At 41.5% G+C, this 19,998-nt stretch overlaps 1 protein-coding gene across 1 annotated transcript; it reads right to left on the bottom strand.

Moving 5' to 3' along the window:
• Positions 1-3,501: 3,501 nt before the first annotated feature.
• matr3l1.2 (matrin 3-like 1.2) lies at positions 3,502-19,751 on the bottom strand. The gene is made up of 21 exons (XM_076292407.1): positions 19,694-19,751; positions 17,237-18,193; positions 10,549-10,610; positions 10,398-10,436; positions 10,207-10,310; positions 9,710-9,768; positions 9,207-9,326; positions 8,950-9,075; positions 7,107-7,265; positions 6,889-7,013; positions 6,236-6,788; positions 6,037-6,151; positions 5,931-5,950; positions 5,712-5,834; positions 5,485-5,613; positions 5,287-5,409; positions 5,068-5,198; positions 4,642-4,963; positions 4,382-4,532; positions 4,175-4,290; positions 3,502-4,037 (listed from the first exon to the last, which is right to left on the bottom strand). The coding sequence occupies exons 2-21, from the start codon at positions 18,032-18,034 to the stop codon at positions 3,984-3,986; spliced, it is 3,429 nt and encodes a 1,142-aa protein (XP_076148522.1). The 5' UTR covers positions 18,035-18,193; positions 19,694-19,751; the 3' UTR covers positions 3,502-3,983.
• Between the last annotated feature and the right edge of the window lie 247 nt (positions 19,752-19,998).

The raw sequence follows: 19,998 nt of genomic DNA, 5'->3' as shown, positions 1-19,998 counted from the left end.
AGATGGCAATCGTATCATGGTACCAGTGTTGGGAAAGTTCACTTTCTTTGTGAACTAGTTCAAAGTTCAGTTCACAAATTTTAAAATGAACTAGTTCAGTTCATAGTTCATATTTCAAAATTTTGAACTAAGTTCACACAGTTCTTTTTTTTCATATGTTGCTGCGAGCTATTATTTTTCAAAATTATTGCCACAGCCCATAGAATGCAGTTAATTTGGGTTGAGGATCTGTCTTGACAGTCTTTTGATTTTTTATTGGCTTGCACATACCTTGAAAGGCTAGCCAGGTGTTTCAGTTCAATGTGCCGTTTCAGGTTTGCTGTGGATGTGACTGAAGTGCGGGCAAAGTTTGCACAGAAATGTAAGATTTTTCCCATCCTCACCGACCTTGTCATAAAACTTGTTTAAATGATCATACGACGCCTCCTTGCTGCTTTGTCGTCTACATCAGCCTTTCTCAAACTTCTTTGACCTGAGGCCCAGTCAAGGCATACTTTGGGGTCATGGGGCCCACCTACATGAACCCACCCCTCCTCCCACCCCCCATCAAATTATCATAATGATATCACAATTATTATTATTTTTATACTATATTGCTATACATGCACTTCAAAACAGTCAATGTTTAAAGTGCTAAGATTGTTCAGAAAAGTTTGTGAAAACATGCACATCAGAGTACTGCTTTACTAATGTAAAATGTAATTAGGCAGTTTCATTGTTTTTGCATTGTTGCATGATGCTTGCATGAGAAATTCTCAAAACAACAGCAATTATATGGGTGCCGTTGTTTTGGGATGTTACCCTCATGCAAGCATCATACACTGATAGAATATTTATATGCTATTTAATTACATTTCATTTGAATGCCTGAATTTAAGGATTCAGGAAACACAATACCAGCTTTTGTGAATGGTAAATGGCGGATCAGATCATGCGTAAATCACTGGAGATCTTTAACTATCTTTAACTAAGACTAATTAATAGCTTTTGGCTGACTTTATACTTAATGCTAGACAGTGTTTTATATAGTCTGTGCTGTTTTTTATGGAAGTTGCATAAATCCACGTCGTTCTATTAAATGTCGTTTCATAATTAAATAGCCTTCCAATAGGTTGAAGCTTAGCTTTGCTAACGTGCACGCGCATGCATTGAATAAACGCTCATACCACGACTTAATTCTATGCCTCTATGTTTGATGACACCAAATTAACATGTATTTCCTACTAATTGCAGAAACTGTTTTCTTTTTCTGTCCGCGGTTCCTTGATCAATTGCGCAGCAAATTATCAGACGAAGCCCCAGGAATAATTTCACTCGGCAGACCAGCATTGTCCACGTTGCGGACCGCGGCCCATAGTTTGAGAAATGGTGACCTGCATGCTGCCATAATTAAGGCCTTTTTACGGTGTGTTTTAGCCGGGTTTTCGCATGGAAGGCTCTGTAGAAATCTGGCACCCTATTCAACGAAGTTAAACTGAAAGAGTGTGCCGTTCACAGACACCAGAATGAACGAGTTCACAGTAACGTTCATCAGGCAGTAATACAGTACGTTCAGTTCACGTTCGCTGAAAATATGAACGAGTTCATGAACTTTCGTTCAATGAACGCGTTCAGGCACAACACTGCATGGTACTATAATTGCTCTATCACTGTTGCGTGTTGTGGGTTTTCTGGACACATTACATAGGCCTATGACACGGGAGGGAGAGGGAGACACCTGCGTGCAGACACGCACACACACCAGGCGCGTAGCAAGCGTGGGGGATGTGGGTGTTCGTACACAGTTTTGCTGGAACACGATTCTATCCCCCACACTTTTTGTCAGATTAAATTGAAAGTAAAATATGGAAATAAACGCTCCCGTAAAGAGTTGGAACCGTATCTATAACGCACACACAGAGACACAAATAGGTCTGTTGATTTGATTGAACGGTCATCCAGCCAATCACATCAAGTTAGGTGAAGAACCAGAGCCGCTCTGATCAAATTCAAAGTGTACGTCTTTCAAGGCTATGCTGCTGCTTGGGTCTGCATTGTAACGTCTGCAGTGAGCAGATTTCAGATAGAATTGAAATTATAATTGTTACCGCATTATGCTAATTTAGTAAACCAAAATTCACTGTCTGACTGACAGTTTTTGTCACAATGCAGGGAGTCAAAGTGAAAGCGGGGTGCGTGCACCAAGGCACCTGTTTCTGCAGGAAAACCTTTGGCTACTGTTCTCAGAGCATTATGCTTTCTCTGCCTATGATTGCAGCTTTTCTCAAACTATGGGCCTCCTCAACAATTAACCTACTACTGCTCCACGTAGCCGCGAAATTAAGTTATGCCCGGTGCTTCACACGTCTGCTCATTTGCAGCATACTTATTCATTTGGTGTCATCAACTATATAGACATAGCCCAGTCAGCACACATACAGTACGTCTCCAAGACGCTTGGAAAGGAACAGCTATTACATCGCGTTCCATTTAGAACGTCTTATTTGATCTGATCTTACAAACGGCGGCGTCAAGACACATTTGAGTTCTACATCGGAGATAGAACGCTTATGATCGCTCATGCAATGTGTGCGTCCCTGCAGCAAGTGAAACTGGAGGTAACGTGGGCTAGAAGCAACAATAGTTTAAACAACGTGGCTTCCTGTAACTATCAATGGAAAAATGCATAGAATGCAGCCTGACCAGCTTAAGGTGGTTTACTGGTTGGCCAGCTTGTTTGACCACCCTATGATGGTTCATGGTTGACCTGCTAAACCAGCAAAACTCTTGCGAAAACATACCTGGTTTACCCATCTTATGATGGTAATTCAGCTGGTTTTGCTTGACGTAGCACCTCAAGCTAGTCATTTTAGCTGGTGTTGCTGTTCTACATTGCTGGTTTAACTGGCCATGCTAGCTTATGCTGGTCGTTCTAGCAAACCAGTGTGACCATCTTACACAAGCTGTATCTACATGACATGCTGGTCACACGAGCATGACCAGCTTCCTCAGATGGTCACACCAGCATGTCCACCTGCTGGCCCAACCAGCTACACCAGCAAAAGACCAGCAAGAGCTGGAAGAAAACCAGCAAAGACCATCTAAAACCAGCTACCAGCATAAGCTGGTTTCTAGCTGTTTTTTCAGCAGGGATTTACATTGCTAAAAGATAAAAATATTATTCACACATCAAGCCCAATGGTTAATTCTTGCCTTTTTTTTTTAAACTAGACACAACAGTATCTTAACTCGTGTGTGCCGTGGCACTCAAACCTCAGATGTTCACACTCTTCATAAAAGGCCTGTAAAGTAAATTGTGCCTGGTCTCATCTAACAAGCACAAGATGACTAGAGAAACCTACATGACTGACCGAAAGTTCCAAATTGCGGCTAGTCCTGGTACATTTTGAAATCCATTTCTGCAGCTTCATCTTGCACACGTGTCCCCCTAAATTCTATTATGTGGACATCACAGCATTTATAAATGGATACCAAGAGCAACTAGGAATAAATACATACCAATGAAAATTAAACATTTATTTAACACCCCTTCCATACAAAACAGGTACATGTACATAGGGACTGGTAAACTCAGCCCAGTCTTGATCTTTAGTTGGGTTAAGGGCTCCCATCAGGCAGAGAACTGATACATTTATGTAAAAATGGCAAACCTGGGCATGTTACCCAGTGTACAAAGACTTCAGTGACTATTTCATGAATTACCATTTTTCATACTGCGTGTACATCCCCACATTTCATAGAGGAGCATTTCATAAAATGTGAAAATAAAAGCCACAAAACACAGAAATGTGGTAAAAGGTTGTAATGCAATAACCTAAACAATTATAATTACATTCAAAGGAATCTGCATGCTCAGAATAATTATGCAAGCCTTTTTACCTTATCACAGTAAGTAGACAGGTACAAAATGGAAAAGAACACTTCCCCTGAAACTTACAAGAACACAATTCTAAAAAAAAAAAAACTAAAAAAAAAAAAGAAATTCAGTTCTTCGCGCCAGAGCTCAGTGCTTTTGCTTTATCCTTTTCAAGGTGTTTCTGGAGATAAGAGGGGAAAACAAAGTTTGTTTAATATACAGCCTAGCAACATAATTATGTAACTTTGTTTCAAGGCAAAAAGATGCTATAGGTGACTACTAACAACAGTCATTTAAAAAATGTATGTTTCACCATACCTTTAGTTTCTCATAGTGGGCCTTGCTGCTGCAGTGAGTCTTCTTAGCAGTCTCCTCATTAGAGTAGAAGAGGAAGCACACTCGGCAGTAGTAACCCATCTTCACAAACTCCACACCTTAAGTTGTACACACAAATAATCATTTTAGGTCTGGAGCATGCATTTCCTTTTCAAAGAAATGTTCATGCATATTTTAAATCTATCTTACCAACAGGGGTGTTAGGCTCATATGCACCAAGAGTAAGTGGGGTAAGCTCAGGTTTTTTCTCAGCAGGCTCAGTGGGGGCCGCCTCTTCGGTCTTTGGGGCATCCTCACTGGAAGAGGCCGGTGGTGGTTCAACGGCTCCATTTTTGGAGTCCTTTTGATAACAAAAATGTAGGACGTTAGCGGGAAAAACCCCCAAACAAAATAACAAAAGCCCCAGATTCATTGGGTGTATGTATACTAGTAAGGGTCCAGATATGTACCTCTTCAGCATTTATTTTTTGGTCATCTGTGTTGTCCTGCTTCTCTTCCTTCTTCTCCGCTTCCCCTTCGTCCTCCCCCTCTTCCTCCTCCTTCTCCTTCTCACTCTCCTCAGGCTGTTCACTGGGCACTTCTGCCGTTGACGTCTGCGCCGTGTCCGGCTGCTCGGCCTCCTTGTCCTCCTTCAGCTTCTTGGCGGGAGGCTGCTCGTCTTTCTTGGCAGCAGCCTTGACGGGCGAGTCGCCCGTGTTCTGCCCGTCTGCGGCCGTGCGCTCCCTCTTCGGCGGCCGTTTCTCCTCAGGCTCTGGGCTCGGCGGTCTGTGTCTGAGTGGAAGAGAGCAATTCAAATTTTTTTTTTTTTCACACGCATATGCCATGGAAAAGTGCGGCAGACACGCACATTTGCTGTGGTCGGACAGGAAACTCACCCATGTTTGAGTTGTTTGTATTTCCTGCTCATGTAGACAGTCAGACGTTTTCCTTGGAATTTGGGTGGATTGTTCTTGTAGGCCTCTGCCATCGCCTCAGCATCTTCCCCCCTCTCCATTTCAATGAAACACTGTGGAAAAACTTAATTTTATCACACAGCTCAATTCCTTGAATAATCTTTTCGAAACCATCAACCTGTGAAACACAGACTGCATTACCTCATTGCGAGATCGATTCATATAGTAGCGTCTGATCTTTCCAAATGGCTCTGCAATTTTCAGGAGGGTCGCGTCTGATGTTTTGAAGTATGGGATTTGTCCTACATATATGACTTTGCCGCTCTGTGGAGAGAAATATTGTCTGTAGAGCGTCTACTTCTTGAAAATACAAAAAAATGCACTGGAGGAAATCCTTACCTGAATGGTTGCATAAGTCTGAGAATGGTAAATTTTCACTGCTTTGCCACACACAGACGGGAGCACATTACTGTTGTAGAAACTGACCATAGCCCTTGCTTCTTGCTCATTTGAGAGCTCCAGGAAAGCCTGATATGTGAGAAGAAATTGGCAAGCCGTTAATATAATCCCATCAGATCTCAATTATTTTTTTTGAACACTCATTTGTAATGTTTAATCTGACTCACCTCTGGCCGAACATTCAGAACCAGGTGACGGACAACTTTCCCAAATGGCTTGGCGAGTGACAGGATTTCGTCAAGATAATCAATGCCTCTTCTGAATCCAACGACATTGACAACTCTCAGTCCCTACAAGGACATTTTTTTATATTAGTGATTTAGTGCATTTAAGAGATTAATATCTTACAAAATCTTATAATTACACACTAATAACATGTCACTTACCCCACTCTTCCTTGAGCTTCCTGTTGAAACATAAAAAATAACATTAACACAAGACATAATGTAAACTATGCACATATTAACACAAAAAAGAAACAAAATCACACACCTGATGAGTCCCTTCCTCTAGACTTTGAATCGAGTCTGTCTCCATCGTCTTCATCAGCTAACTCGTCCAGAGTAACAAACTCATCCATGTTCTCAGGGAAATCTGGCTCACCAGTCTAAAATAAACAAAACTAGGTGTTACTACTCTGAGACAGCAGTACATGCCCTATGTGAACAACACAGATGTGGTAGCAACTTGCCTGGTCCTCTGATGGCTCCTCGGCAACACTGTCATCCTGAGCCCCCTCATTTGCTTCCGTGTCTTTGCCCGTCTCCGTTGAGTGAGACGGCTCGGCTTCCTCCTCCTCCTCCTCCTGTGCAGCGTCGTCCTTTGCGGTGCCCTCTTTCTCCTCCTCCTGGGCTTTCTCTTGTGAAGCTGCGTCAGCGTCAGCTTCTTCGTCACCCTCCACTTCGCCAGAGGGCTTCACATCACCCTCCTCCTCGGCGTTCTCCTCCGATTCGGGCTGGCCTGCCTTTTCTGCTTCGGCAGGCTCCTCCATCTGCACGTCCTGGTCAGGGTCCTGGTCTCCTTCCTCTTGGTCGTCCCCTTCCATGACCCCGGCCACTTCGTCGCCCGATCCTTCTGCCTGGGCATCATCCTCCTCTTCGGCGGCCTGGGATGTGTCAGCCTTCTCGGACGTGCTCTCCTTGCCTTTGGAGGCAGTGGAGGACCTCTGGCTCTTAGATGACGTTTTGGAAATGGAGCTGTTGCCCTTCCTGTCCCTGCCTTGGCCACCCCTGCCAGGATTCACCCTGCAACAACAACATCCATTGTAGTACTAACCTGGACTAACCTGTACAAAAATATATGGAAAAGTTTTGTTTCAAATGAAGTCAAGTGTGTTTTTCTTACGTTAGGGTCTTGTATTTAGTGCAGATGTTCAAGCGGATGCTTTTCCCTCTGATGGTCAGAGGGTTCAAGGTGTAGTATTTCACTAACATTTCTGCATCATCCGGAGTTTCCATTTGAATAAATGCCTGTGAGGAAATGAATGCAGAGAATTTGACTGCGTGATCACGTGCAGAGAACACAAGGAAAGTTCATTGTGGAATCCAGACAGAGCAGTCTACCTCGCCGTTCAAGAACAGGTGCTTCTCAACCGTGCCAAATCGACGGGCGACTGTGAGCAACTCTGACTTCTTCTCATGATCTCTTGGTAGATTTGAGAAAAAAACAACTTGACTTTGTCTGCCTTTAGGGTCTGTAGGTTCCTTCTCATTTTGACTTTTCTGTGAAAAGCACACACAAACACATATTTCAAACAGAGATTATTAAATAAGAACTATTGGGTTTGAGTCTAAAACTATCAAGATACCTACTCGCGTGTTTATTTTCGTATCAGTTAAAACCATTTCTCCTAAGCTATAGATGCGGTACGCAGGGTTGTTGCAGTCCATCTTGCGTGCATGTGTTAACACATCTGCCCCTACTTGCAGCATCAATTTACATGTTGTTGCGGTCAGAATACTAGCAGGACTTTGGCAGCAGCCAGATTGGTAGAGTTTGCCTACAACTGATAGCAGCTAAGAAAACATAGACCTACCATTGAGGGAGTTGAGTATATCACTGGTGCAGAATGATTTTTGGGGCAATTCTCTCAGTGAGCATACTTATATAGACCCAGGTACAATAACTTCAGTATTTGACACTTGCTATTAAAGTGTTCAAATTATAGGCTTTATTTTTTGCATCTATGAATTCATGGAAATTAACAATATTGTGCGAAATTGAATCTAACTAGCCTGGACGCCGGCCGAACTTAGCCCAGCCCACCACAATTGAGGTTGGGAAGTTTGATCTCGCCTTGTTCTGTTGTGGAGCAACTATGCCCAAACCAGAGCTGTTTGGACGATTCAAATTAGGCTTTGTACAATGATAGACAAGGCACTCTTGATCATCTGTCCATCACATCATCTGAGCATGCTTGGGTCGATTTTGTTTGCAACAATCACGCTGTGGCTAAGTTAGACAGATGGCTTCTAAGACCCCATTTACACATAGGAAAAATGCATATTATTTCCATACGGTTTGGCTTTTCTTTTACACGAAAACAGAGGTTTTATCACTGAAAACGATTATTTCTGAAAACTCCGGCCAAAGTGTATATGTGGGAAAACTCCGGTTTTTCTTTCATCAAGGGAAAACAGCATTTTTGCATAGTGACATGATGTTCTCTTGTTTGTTTGAAATGTCTGATAGACCACCTGTTTGCTTGAGGGGTTTGCAACACCGGTCCCCAGCTGTTTTTAGCATAGGTGTGAACAGAATTATTTTTAAAAGCGAATAGCCTAGCCTGCTACGTATTTCGTTGTCTTAGATTTCGCTATCGGGTGTTGTACAAGATATTCACAGCGCAATAACTTTAAAAAACGATCAGAAAAACAACACAGCATTTGTGGAGAAGAAGGATGGTTGGAGTGTTCTTCCTACAGCTCACGGTAAGCCATTTCGTTCCTCTGATTGGTTAGGTCTATCCAATTGAGTGCAGAGGCATTTTCCCCACAGTATCGGTTGAAACACGCCCCATAATCACGGCCCAATGGAGCGGGACCAGACTCAAATTCTGACTAGAATTGAGCATGACGACGTCAGGCTAGAATTTACCATTTCAAAAGACCCTAGTATTGAATTCAATTGCTGTAAATTCTGAAGTTTCGGAAAGAATACAAATGCTAACTTAAAGAATCAGTACTGTATCAAATTGTGATAATTTCCACACCTAGTGGACTAGCTGATGGGAATGACGGTTAGGTGTGCTAATCTGGCATCTGAATTCATCTGAAGATTACATCAACATTTATTCCTTATAAGAAAACTAAGTGGGACATTGCTTCATAGTGTTGCATTAAGAGCCCTTATAAATTACAGACTGGAAAATAACAGTTATCTAAAGCGTAACAAGAGAAGTCTTACATCAATAACAGCGATCTCTCTGGACAAATACACCTGGACTTCCTTTCCATGCACAATTGCAGGTTTCCTCTGATAGAACTCAGCTACAGCCAGAGCCTCTTCATGAGTCGCCATTTCAAGGAAGGCCTGTTGAGAGAGTACGCGCATGTACAATGATTACAAACAGGTCCTGTTCAAACCGATCCAATATGAACAATGACAAACAGAGAATGTTAAGGCTATGTGGCACAATATGAAATTAACATTTTGCCAGGTACCTTCTTCTTGAGCACTAAATGCTCACGAATAGTCCCAAAAGGTTTTGCTAGAGCAAAAAGGCTGTTTGACGACAGTGGCTTCCTGTCATATTTTATCACCACAACTCTGCCTCTTCTGACCTAGAGGGGAAAAAAGAGGAGAAAAGGTGACGAACACTGACAGATCATGTTAGGAGTCCCTGTGACTGATAATCCATCTATTTATCTATTTATCTGTATGACACATGTGGACAATGTCTAATGCTGAGACTGTGGGGACTAGGTCAGTAATTTGATTAATTTGGTCATTAATGATAAGAAATGGGAAGTAAACTATTTGTGGCTCTCCATACAACTAGTTAGTTTTTGTGGAAAACACAGCTGAATCATTTTTGGTGGTCATACATACATAATGCATTTGTTGGTTGACAAGTGGCATTGCATGACTGCCAGATACTAACTCTGTAATATTGTGGAAAATATTTGTGCGTTTACAATGTTGTACAAATCAGGTCATGTCCTACCTTTCCAGGTCCAGGAAGCGACTGAGATTTATTTGAAAATCCATAGCCAGAATCAGACCCTGCAATGATGAACAGATCAGAGGCATTATCAGCAGGGGACATTTTCTATCTCCATGTCAGTCAGTCTCTTTCTTCTCCCCCTTTCCCTCGCTTGAACACACAGAGTGATTTCCTGTATACTGGCCGTAACGTGTATAAACCGCACAACTGTGCTATATGCAAATGAAAAAAAAGACAAAACCGTATATTGACTGCACCCATGACTGCAAAATCAATGTATAAACCTTGGTTAACAGGTGGGGAATTATTACGAGTGTCAGTTCTAGTCAGGTGGTAACTAGTGCTAGGATCAGCAAGACTAGTTGTAAGTAGTGCTATGAGGAGATGTTCTCTGAAGAGCTGGGTCTTCAGGAGTTTTTTGAAGATGGAGAGGAATGTCCCTGCCCTAGTAGGAACTGGCAGTGCGTTCCACCAACGAGGAACTTGGTGGGACTTACCCCAGCCGGAACTCATGCCCCCTCTCTGTAGCCCAGGTCCTCTTGGGGCAGCCCCCAGAAGGCCATCGGAACGGTTGGGTGTGTCCATTGGATGCGGCCCCGAGCTACAAAATATAAGCAAGTTTCTACGTTTTAATTTTTCAGTCATCAACAGATCAAATAAAAATGATATAAATTTTAGAGGTACATACACTCTGGTGGAAGGCATGTGAGGATCCCAATCTGGGTACCTAAAAAAAAGGCACGTTTTTCATTGTTAGTCAATTGACAGTTGTGCATTGTGACAAATCTTATCTACTCCATTTTTTTTAGTTTTTTATATAAATCATAATAAATCCTTACATCTGCAAGAGGAGTCTGCAGTTTTCTGAATGGCGTAAGCCATTGGTATGCTGGTTCCATTCCTGTGGGAGTGCAAATAAAAATTATTTTGACATCTGCACATGCCAATGATTAACCTTCAAATTGCTATGACGTGGCTATTAACTGACTGGAAACAGGCAGATATTTCATTAAGGTTTTAAAAGTTTTGGGTTTGCTCAGCTATTTGGTCTCAATTGTGTATGTGCATTACCATAAGCCCTAACCATTTCTTTACTTCACTGTCAGTGCAAAAACACATAGTCCACATACTCTCTGTGCTTGCAGCCGGTTGATGTTATCAGAAGCATAGAACCGTGATCAAATTTGGCCCTTGGGGAACAAAGCCTAGTGGCAGCAGAAGTAACAGCGAATACTGGGATTGTAGTGATTAGGGGTGGGCGATATATATTGTGTATATATATCGGGTCTGCGATAATATCGTGATTGTTGTTTTAACGATGTGCAAATTGACATTATCGAGTATTTGAATTACTTACGGGGAAAAAACACTCGAAATCACGCACTGAAGACTCATACATTCCCAGGAGGTAGGCTATGCGGGAGTAGTGTAGCAGAGCAAGTGTCACGTGATCACTAGTGGGTCACAACGTTGTCCCACGCACGCCTAATGTTTATTTTGTGCAGCAAGAGTAGCCTACTTGGGATTTTATGCGGCTACTTCTGTTCAAGTAGCATTGACGAGACAGTTGTCCTACACGGTATTATATGGAGAGAAAACATTAGCCTTTGAGTATTGACTCGGAGTATATCAGTAACCATAAATAGCTTAGTGCTGTGAACAACAGCAGTCTTAGTTGAATATTCCATTACATTTAATCTACTGCAATTTAATACCATTGTTAGCTGTGTTTATGTTGCCATCATGCCATATCAGTGTAAAATGTAGCTCAAATAAAATAATGCTGATAAAAAGACTTTAGCATTCCCAAAAGTGTTGGCAGGGAGTCCCAAAAGTATATTTTATTCAAAATGTGTGAACTCTGAACTCTGTGTCTTTGCATACACAGATCATGTTGTGAACAAGTAATATCCTACAAATAATTCAAATAACTCAAACTATGAGAGTTTTATGAAGTGCTGGCAAAAACATAAATGACCACCATTCTAACTTAACGAGTGAATAAAAAAATAGAAATAATTATCCCAGAAAGTCCCAGAAATATGACTTGAATAGAAGTTATTAACAATTAATTGATCAACTTTTAGAATACTTTGAGCACTGATGCAGTCAGCATTTCATTCTGTTTTCAACGGCAAACGCAAAACAGCGCCAGAACAACCACCAGTGGACAAAAAGAGTATTACATGTGTACTGTTAAGACTCGCCATAGAGAATGAATGGGGGAAATTGCGGAGGTCATAGTTTGACGATGTCATACTCCCGTGCGGGCCAGATGCTATATACCACGGACATGATTTGGGGGGCCATCCAAAATGAGGTGGCGGGCCGTAGTTTGGGGACCACTGAGCTAACGCATTAGTTTCTATTCTGTAACTTGGAATGCTAAACTACGTGATTGCTCTAAAACAAAACATATAAGGAAATAACTGAGATGTAGGCTACTCTGTTGGTCTGCTCTTAGTTTTACAGTGAATCCTATGTAAAGGTTTGAAAGGAACTTCAGCTTCAGACTTTCTCTTGGGAAACTGTTAGGCCTATTCATCTTCTCTAATGTAGCTGGCTAGACCATGTCATTGCCACACACACAAGTGGGGGCAGAATTGGAAATGTGTCATTGAGTGACAATGCATTGGTTTATTTGGTTAAAAAGTCACAGGTTAGGTTATTGGTTATTATTGTAATGATGCTATTCATAAATAATGAGCTGTAAAGTAACTCAGACTTTAACAAAAAATCTTTTGTTAAAGTCGTTATTCGACTAATTATCGTTATCGTCAAAATCACAAAAAATAGAGATATTATTTTTTGTCCATATCGCCCACCCCTAGTAGTGATTACAATAGACAACTAATGACTATTAGTCAATCAAACATTTACATTGATTTCTTTATTTTATCACTTTGGGTCAGCAAACAGGGTCATTTTTTTGGGACTGATGTTTTTACTATTTAAAATTGGAACTTTACATTTTAACCCCAGGTGGCAAGGTATTGCAAAGACTTCTGCGTAAAATGTCTCGGATGTTGGCTTCGGACTGGTTTGCTGAAGCTGAAACTGTCAAACCATCAAAATAATCAAAAAATCCTTTCCAGGTTGACAAGGAGCACAGCTTGTTTCATGACCTCCCAAAAGAAATTAAACATTGTTTTTGGGCCCCATGTTTAAAAACAATTTGCTGCTTAAAGGACAATTCCGGCGCAAAATGAACCTAGGGGTTAATAACACATGTGTACCGAGTTCGACCGTTCGCTGGGATTTGTTTTCATGCTAGTCGAATGTGACCAGTTTTATTGCAAACCGCTTATTAGCGTTTAACGCTAGCCTTCGGGGCACACGTACAGTAGAAAGAAATCGCTATTTCTATACTACTAACAAGGCTCAAAATAGCACCACACTTACACAGTAGCATAATGAGGGTCTCTACATGTAAACCGAAGCATTGAGAACTTTGTAAGTGTACAGGCAGTTTATTAAAAAGAAACACATTACCGTTCACGTCTGGTTCACATACAGGCAGGCGCCTTGGTTAAACAGAACTCTGGGATGTGAATCTCGGGTGAAACGTTGTTGCAGAAGGACTGTGCAAAAGAGAAGCACTGAACGCAACAGGAGACATAAGAGATGGCAGGTTATTTGAACGAATTTGAAGACATCGAGGATGAACCCTTATTGGACGTCCTTATCTTTTCGAGTCGGAATATACCAACGAAGAGCTGCGGGAGCTCCGTGAAAGGGCTATGAGAGAGAGAGCTAGAAGCTACCTGTAGTCAATGCCACACAGGCGGCGGCGATCCATACCAGAGGGACCAGGACATTCACTAAGTAAGTAGCCTACACTATACAAGTTATGTTACATCGGAGCTATTATTTCTGATAGGCCTATATTGAGCAAATTACGTTTGATTTTAGTTCACATCGCCTGCCTGTATATGTGAACCAGACGTGAACGGTAATGTGTTTCTTTTTAATAAACTGCCTGTACACTTACAAAGTTCTCAATGCTTCGGTTTACATGTAGAGACCCTCATTATGCTACTGTGTAAGTGTGGTGCTATTTTGAGCCTTGTTAGTGGTATAGAAATAGCGATTTCTTTCTACTGTACGTGTGCCCCGAAGGCTAGCGTTAAACGCTAATAAGCGGTTTGCAATAAAACTGGTCACATTCGACTAGCATGAAAACAAATCCCAGCGAACGGTCGAACTCGGTACACATGTGTTATTAACCCCTAGGTTCATTTTGCGCCGGAATTGTCCTTTAAAGGTTCAGTATGGAGGATTTAGTGGCATCTAAGAGTTGAGGCTGCAGACTCCCACCTATTGAAAAGGAGAAGGCACAGTGACCATTAGAAAAAGCAAAAGGCCTTCTCTAGTGTTCTGGACTACAAAACAAACATGGCAGAGTCAACGGAAGAAGATTCAGTCCCTATGTACATAGATGTGAAAGGCTCATTCTAAGCTAAATAAAACACAACAATATGTTCTAACAGATTTTTGGCCTACATTACTTCCATTTTCTGCTGACACACTTATCCAGAGCAAACTGAGCTGATCTACATTGTTAATTATCTTTTCAGTGTTTGTTGCTAGCCATGTGTCTTTTAGCCTGGAAGCCAGCCCATTAACTTACTATTCACTCTGCCCACAACATTTTAATTTGGAAAGTTCAGTCTGGAGTTGCTCCATTGAGAAGTCTACGTGCTGGAACCAGAGGTGTTAGAGCCGATCAAATCGTTTGGGAAGGCTTTATATGAGGATGGACAAATGAGCAACAGTGCCTTCATTCACGTCATCTGAGCGTGCTCGAGTTGATTTTGCTTACGACAAAAAGGCTTAGTGCTGGGCGGTATACCGGTTCACACCGTATACCGGTGTATATTTTCGTTATGATATGAATTTTTAATATACCGCCATATTTTATTAAACGTTTGGAACGCTGCGCCGCGGGACAGTGTTTCAGACGGGACTTTTTTCACACGCACGCATGGTGCCACTGCGAGGCATAGTGAGGGTAAACACAAAACACCTTAAGTTTTTCCCCTGAAGTATGACCCTTAAGGCTTAATTTCTCCTTAGGTAGGGGGTTTATTTAAGGGTGTTGCACAGAATACCTTAAATTGTTTCTTTAGTTAAGGAAAAACGTTAAGGGATACTGCATTGAAAGGGATTTACCGTCACGAACATTCTATTGAGATTGTTCAACAGTTGTAACTAGCTGGCTAGTAGGTGATGTCGTTAGTTAGCAACCCACAGAACACAGTGAAGTTTAATGTTCTTATTATTCATCTCACCTTAAGAATATTCGCTTAAAGAATTATCCAGGTAGCAAGTAAAGCATGTTATAGACATGCACTGAGCAATACTAGCTGGCTAGTTAGAAATGATCCTGACTGTCATCAGTGCACCAAAACAAACTTTTTGTTAATGTTTTGCCTAGCGAACCGATCCAAAGCTCATGGCTAACAAGACATCCACATCAAGTTAATGTTAGCCTACCACTAACATCATGTAAACCACACAATAACATTAAGGCATGTTTCTGATAGGCCTATTTGACAGAGTAAGCATATTAGCAGAGAGGTTTTATTTTAAATTGTATAATTTTCAAAAAAAGTATAATTATTGCAAGTTGCACTACTTTTTGTATTGGTTTTATACAAGATGTTTGTGAAATTTGCACAGTAAAAGTTCTGTATTTTGACAGCAATTGTCTTTGCATTCTGATTAGATTCTTCATTAGAATCATGAGTGGCTCTTTGTAAACAGCATCATTTTCTGGGGCCATGCAAAACTGCATTAGCCTACCACTAGTGTGGAGTTATTCTACATCATGACAGTAAAATAGACCATCCTTAGTCAATGTACTGCAGCAATTCCTCTTTCAACCTGTAGAAAATGCTGTGAACATCTGATTATGCATGAAAAAAAAATACCGTCATATACCGTGATATACACTTTTGGTCATACCGCCCAGCACTAAAAAGGCCGTCAGTAAAGAAGCTAGATGCCTAGATTTGGATGTCCCTGCCCTGCCGTTGTAAATACTTCTTACAGCTTGAGCACCCCCCCCCCCCCCCCCCGCCCCTCCCCTCCCCTTTTCATCAATTACTTCAAAAAAGTACTGCTGCTCTATAAAATAATAGCTTGACAACTGATGTGAAAGTTTAGTTCAGGGTCACCAACCCGTCGATAGCGATCGACCCTGTAGATCTAGGGACTTTCCCAGTAGATCCCGATAATAACAGGAAAAATAAAAAACAGTCACCAAATTCCTGCATGTTCGCCAACATTTTACAGGGCCTAAATTTCACCACACACATTTTACAGTGCACACAGAGAGAGACACACACAAAGAAAAACGAAAGTTTAGCGATCAGGAACTGTCAGGAATTTTGCAAACAGGAGGATTAGAGTAGAGTGGCCATGAGACGCGAGGGTGTTCTCCATTTGAGGAACGTAATCGATTGTGGACATGCAGACAGGTACAGACACAGAGCGCATAGTAGCCCTAAGTTACTTTCACTTTTGTAGCTTGCACATTCATTACATGAAAGATGCTTCATATCAAAACAGAGATCAAACATTTTCAAATTTTTCATTATGTGTTTGTGTCACAAACACTTACTTCAATTAGAAATTCAAAACCAAAATCATGTAAGTAAAGACTTTGTTAACTCTCATTGACGCCTGTATAAGGAAGATGCGATTTCGGTTTGTAAAATGTATGCCATCCTTGTGTAATTCACACTAAAAGGTACAGAGACAAGGAGCCACGAGGGGGTGAAGGTTGTGATATTTTTGACCGGATACATTTGCCTATAATAAATAAAAGGCCTTAAATTGGAAGTATTGTGGCTTTGGTTATCTTTTGACGCTTCAAGGTAAACCTTGCCTTTGTTCAGGGCCGAGGTCAGGGATCTTGGGCTCAAAAAAGGTTGGTGACCACTGGTTTAGTTGATAGACGCAGGAATTCGACCTGAAGAAAACCATTTTGACCCATCCATCTGGGATACATTTTTATAAAGGTACTAGATTTTCTTTTAGCTTTTATGTTTGCTAGTACATTCTCCAGTTGCTCTTCTAGACTGGCAACTACAAATCTGTGACAAAACGGACATCATGTAACTGAAAAACACACAGCCGGTGTTTTGTTCTCGCAAACGTTTATAATGTTATCTTTAGGCTAGTCTGTTTTCGATGCTGCTAAATATCTGCTCAAACCCAAAACTTGTAACAAGTAACCAGGTTATGATTTATTCAATCATAACATGAAATGAACTTTAATTTGAAATCACTTGAAAAGACACCAATGACAACCTAGACAATCATAACAGAATAGATTATATTTTGTAGCATGATTGCTCAAAAAGGAGTGAAGTTGAATGAAAAGAGGGAACAAATTTTTGACTTCTGTTGAACAGCTAGGCCAATGTCAATAAAAGAAATGAAGTCACCCACTTTAAGAAGTCGATGCAGAGAGTATTAGGGTATGTGTATATGGAATACAAAGTGGTGTGGATTACTCACCATGGTAGAATGCACATCAAAGTCACAAAGGGAACACACATGTGGAAACATGTGGGGCATGACTCCCAAGAAGTCCTGCACTTTACCCTGGGAAGGGGACCCCATTCTTCTCTGCATAAGCATGCTGTCAGGTGTTGAAGAGGAGCCCATGCCAAGCCCACGGTAAGAGTCATGGGAAAGCTCAGAATACTGACGGTCTCGGTTGCCATTGCTGGCACCAGTGTGGCCATAATCGATTCGGTCATACCCTCGAGAGGACATGTCTTGCATGGAACCGTAACCAAAGTCGCCTTGTGCACCGCGGCCTGTTGCTTGCCCCATGGAGGGGTCCAGGTGCCCTTCCTGCATATCTCCCCAATTGTCTCTACTTGGTCGGTATGAGGTTTCTGGGGAGAGGGCGGACATGTCCCTAGGGTCACCAGACATGCGGCGGCTGGCCTCCACCTTCCGGTTCTTAAGCTGCATGATAAGATTGGGCAAAGTTTCCACACTGATGTTCTCCTCTGGAACTTGAGCCAGCTCATCCAAGTCTGTGGGCGACAGACCAAGGCTGGCGAACAGCTTCATAGTGTTGCTAAGGTGACTGCCCACACGACGGGAGAGCTGAGGGTCATGGTCTTTTCCTTGTCCGCCTCCTGGGCCTCTAGCCATGTTGCTCATTGGTCGAGAAGTGGAGCCATAAAGGCTGTTGGAGCTATGCTCACCCATGCTGTAATTCAACGTTTCAGCAGCGGCAAGTAGCCCGCGCCCTACCGCAAAGCCTTTCTGAGCACTGTCGCCCGGAATCTTCTGGGACATTGCTGAGGAAGAGTTGTGCTCTGGATGGCAAGAGCAGAGTAAGACCGCTGAAGAAAGTCCTCAAAAGTGAGATCCAAGGGAAAAATTCAGTTCAAAGACCGAAAGACAAATCAGTGATGTGAAAGGACAACTCCTCTTCTATGGCAAAATGAAATTAGTCTGCAGAAACACAATGAAGCAATAAATTCTAGCATGCCTTCAATTTAGACATCAGAGGCATAGGTCAGCGATAACAATTCAATAAGTAGATATATGAAGTCAATAATAATACTCTCAAGAATTTTCCTGTGGAAAACGTAGCTGGAAGAATCACTTTCAAAGCCAGAACACAGGACAGGAGAGGATACTACTGAGTGGGATCACAGATTCGAAAGGACTACAAATGAGGCTCTGGAAAGAGTAATTCCATAATGGGAAAAATGCAAAACTATAAATAATATTTAAAAATAGCATATATGACCATTATGATCTCAAAGACTGCTTGGTGGAAATAAGGCAGGATAGGTCAAATGATTTGTCAGTACTCTTGTAAATCTAGTCTACCAAAAGAAAATTGATGACTGACCAACACCCCCATTTCCCAAAATGAACATTCAGCCAGTATTAAAAACGTATTAGACATTATCACTTCCTAAAGCAGATCTGAAACATCAACTTAACATAATTGGAAAAAGCACGGGAAGGCTTCAATCTAACAACCGCTAACAAGAACATATCCCCACAGAAAACTTGGAGGATTGGGAAACAGCCCAATGAGACAGCTCAACAGCATTGACGCGCACTAATGTGTGCATTAGATACAAAGAAAGAAATTAAGACAGGAAACGCATGCAAGGCATGCCAAAGAGCATAACGTTAACTAGCACGAGAACCATTCAGCTAAACCTATAACTTCGACATTGCTGTAGGCAGACAAAAACATGCGATGGATAGTCTTAATACAACTAACGTTATGTAAATTAAAGCAATATTATATTATTGGCCGACTTGTTGATTAACCAATGGCGATAGACCATTGATTGGTCATTTGATCTACCTCGACATAAGTTAGGTTACAAGGTTCAAAGGTTAGGCTAATGTAATCATCTTCAACTAGCAAACAACGGCTGCCTTTAAATATGACGGCCAACAGCCAACAATCAACAATCTATACGCAGGATTTGACTAGGACAAAACTAAATAAAAGAAAGCAATTGATTCTATAAAAGCCAACTGCGTTCACTCTATGTCCAGGTCAACTGTGTCTTGACTACATTCGGCATGGTTCATGTTAGCTAGCCAACAGAATTAGCCAGCTTGTTAGCAAACGAGCTAACTGCACAACAAACGTGATGCTAACGATTACATTTAGATTGACGAATACTTGCAATGCTCGATAAGCAGATAATTCAATTATAGTGCCGATTAACCTTCAAACACATTCTGTGATTATTCCTCTAAGACCAAGTTAAATGTAACGTCAATGGCCGCCATTTAACCTAACATTACGTTATCTTGGCCGAAATAGGCCTAACGTTATGGAGAAAAAGGTCTAACCTGAAGAGTTAATGATATTTTTTGTTGTGGGAACAGTGGCTAAATCATCACACAAATAATTACAACATTCACGATGTTAGTATTACAACACACAACAATAAACAATACAACTTTAAAACTTACTGCGTGTCTCGAGTCCGGATTCTCTAGTACAGCGATGCGAGGAGCGCTCTTATCCTTCAACGTCAACCTTTTGGGTTTTTTTGCGCCCTCTACAGCATTGGAGTAACTACATACTAGTACTTCTTGTTTCGGTACATCAGGTTTGTGAAATGTGGCCTATATCTCATACACTGACGTGGAAAACTTTACTTATAGGTCAGTGATCGCATAAAATGTATTGATTGGGTTATCTTTATAATGTGGGCCTATAACACTCTGATAAAACATCATACACCAATGCATTTGGCATGCAAATTCAAATTGTG

The sequence above is a fragment of the Alosa pseudoharengus genome, unplaced genomic scaffold (assembly GCF_046254945.1).
Source record: "Alosa pseudoharengus isolate Yale_2024_CS ecotype anadromous, Long Island Sound unplaced genomic scaffold, YU_APseudo_1.1 YU_APseudo_1.1_scf_19, whole genome shotgun sequence".
Classification (NCBI taxonomy): domain Eukaryota; kingdom Metazoa; phylum Chordata; class Actinopteri; order Clupeiformes; family Clupeidae; genus Alosa; species Alosa pseudoharengus.
Note: the sequence above shows the minus strand (reverse complement) of the source record. Positions and strands in the feature narration are given on the sequence as shown.

Excerpts from the sequence above, each read along its gene's own strand:
- matr3l1.2 (XM_076292407.1), bottom strand. The coding sequence starts at position 18,034 with ATGTCCCAGAAGATTCCGGGCGACAGTGCTCAGAAAGGCTTTGCGGTA. Across the intron at positions 9,769-10,206 it reads GGGCATGAGTTCCGGCTGGG|GGTCTGATTCTGGCTATGGA; the intron begins GTAAGTCCCACC and ends TCATCATTGCAG. Across the intron at positions 9,327-9,709 it reads CGCTTCCTGGACCTGGAAAG|GTCAGAAGAGGCAGAGTTGT; the intron begins GTAGGACATGAC and ends TTTCCCCTCTAG.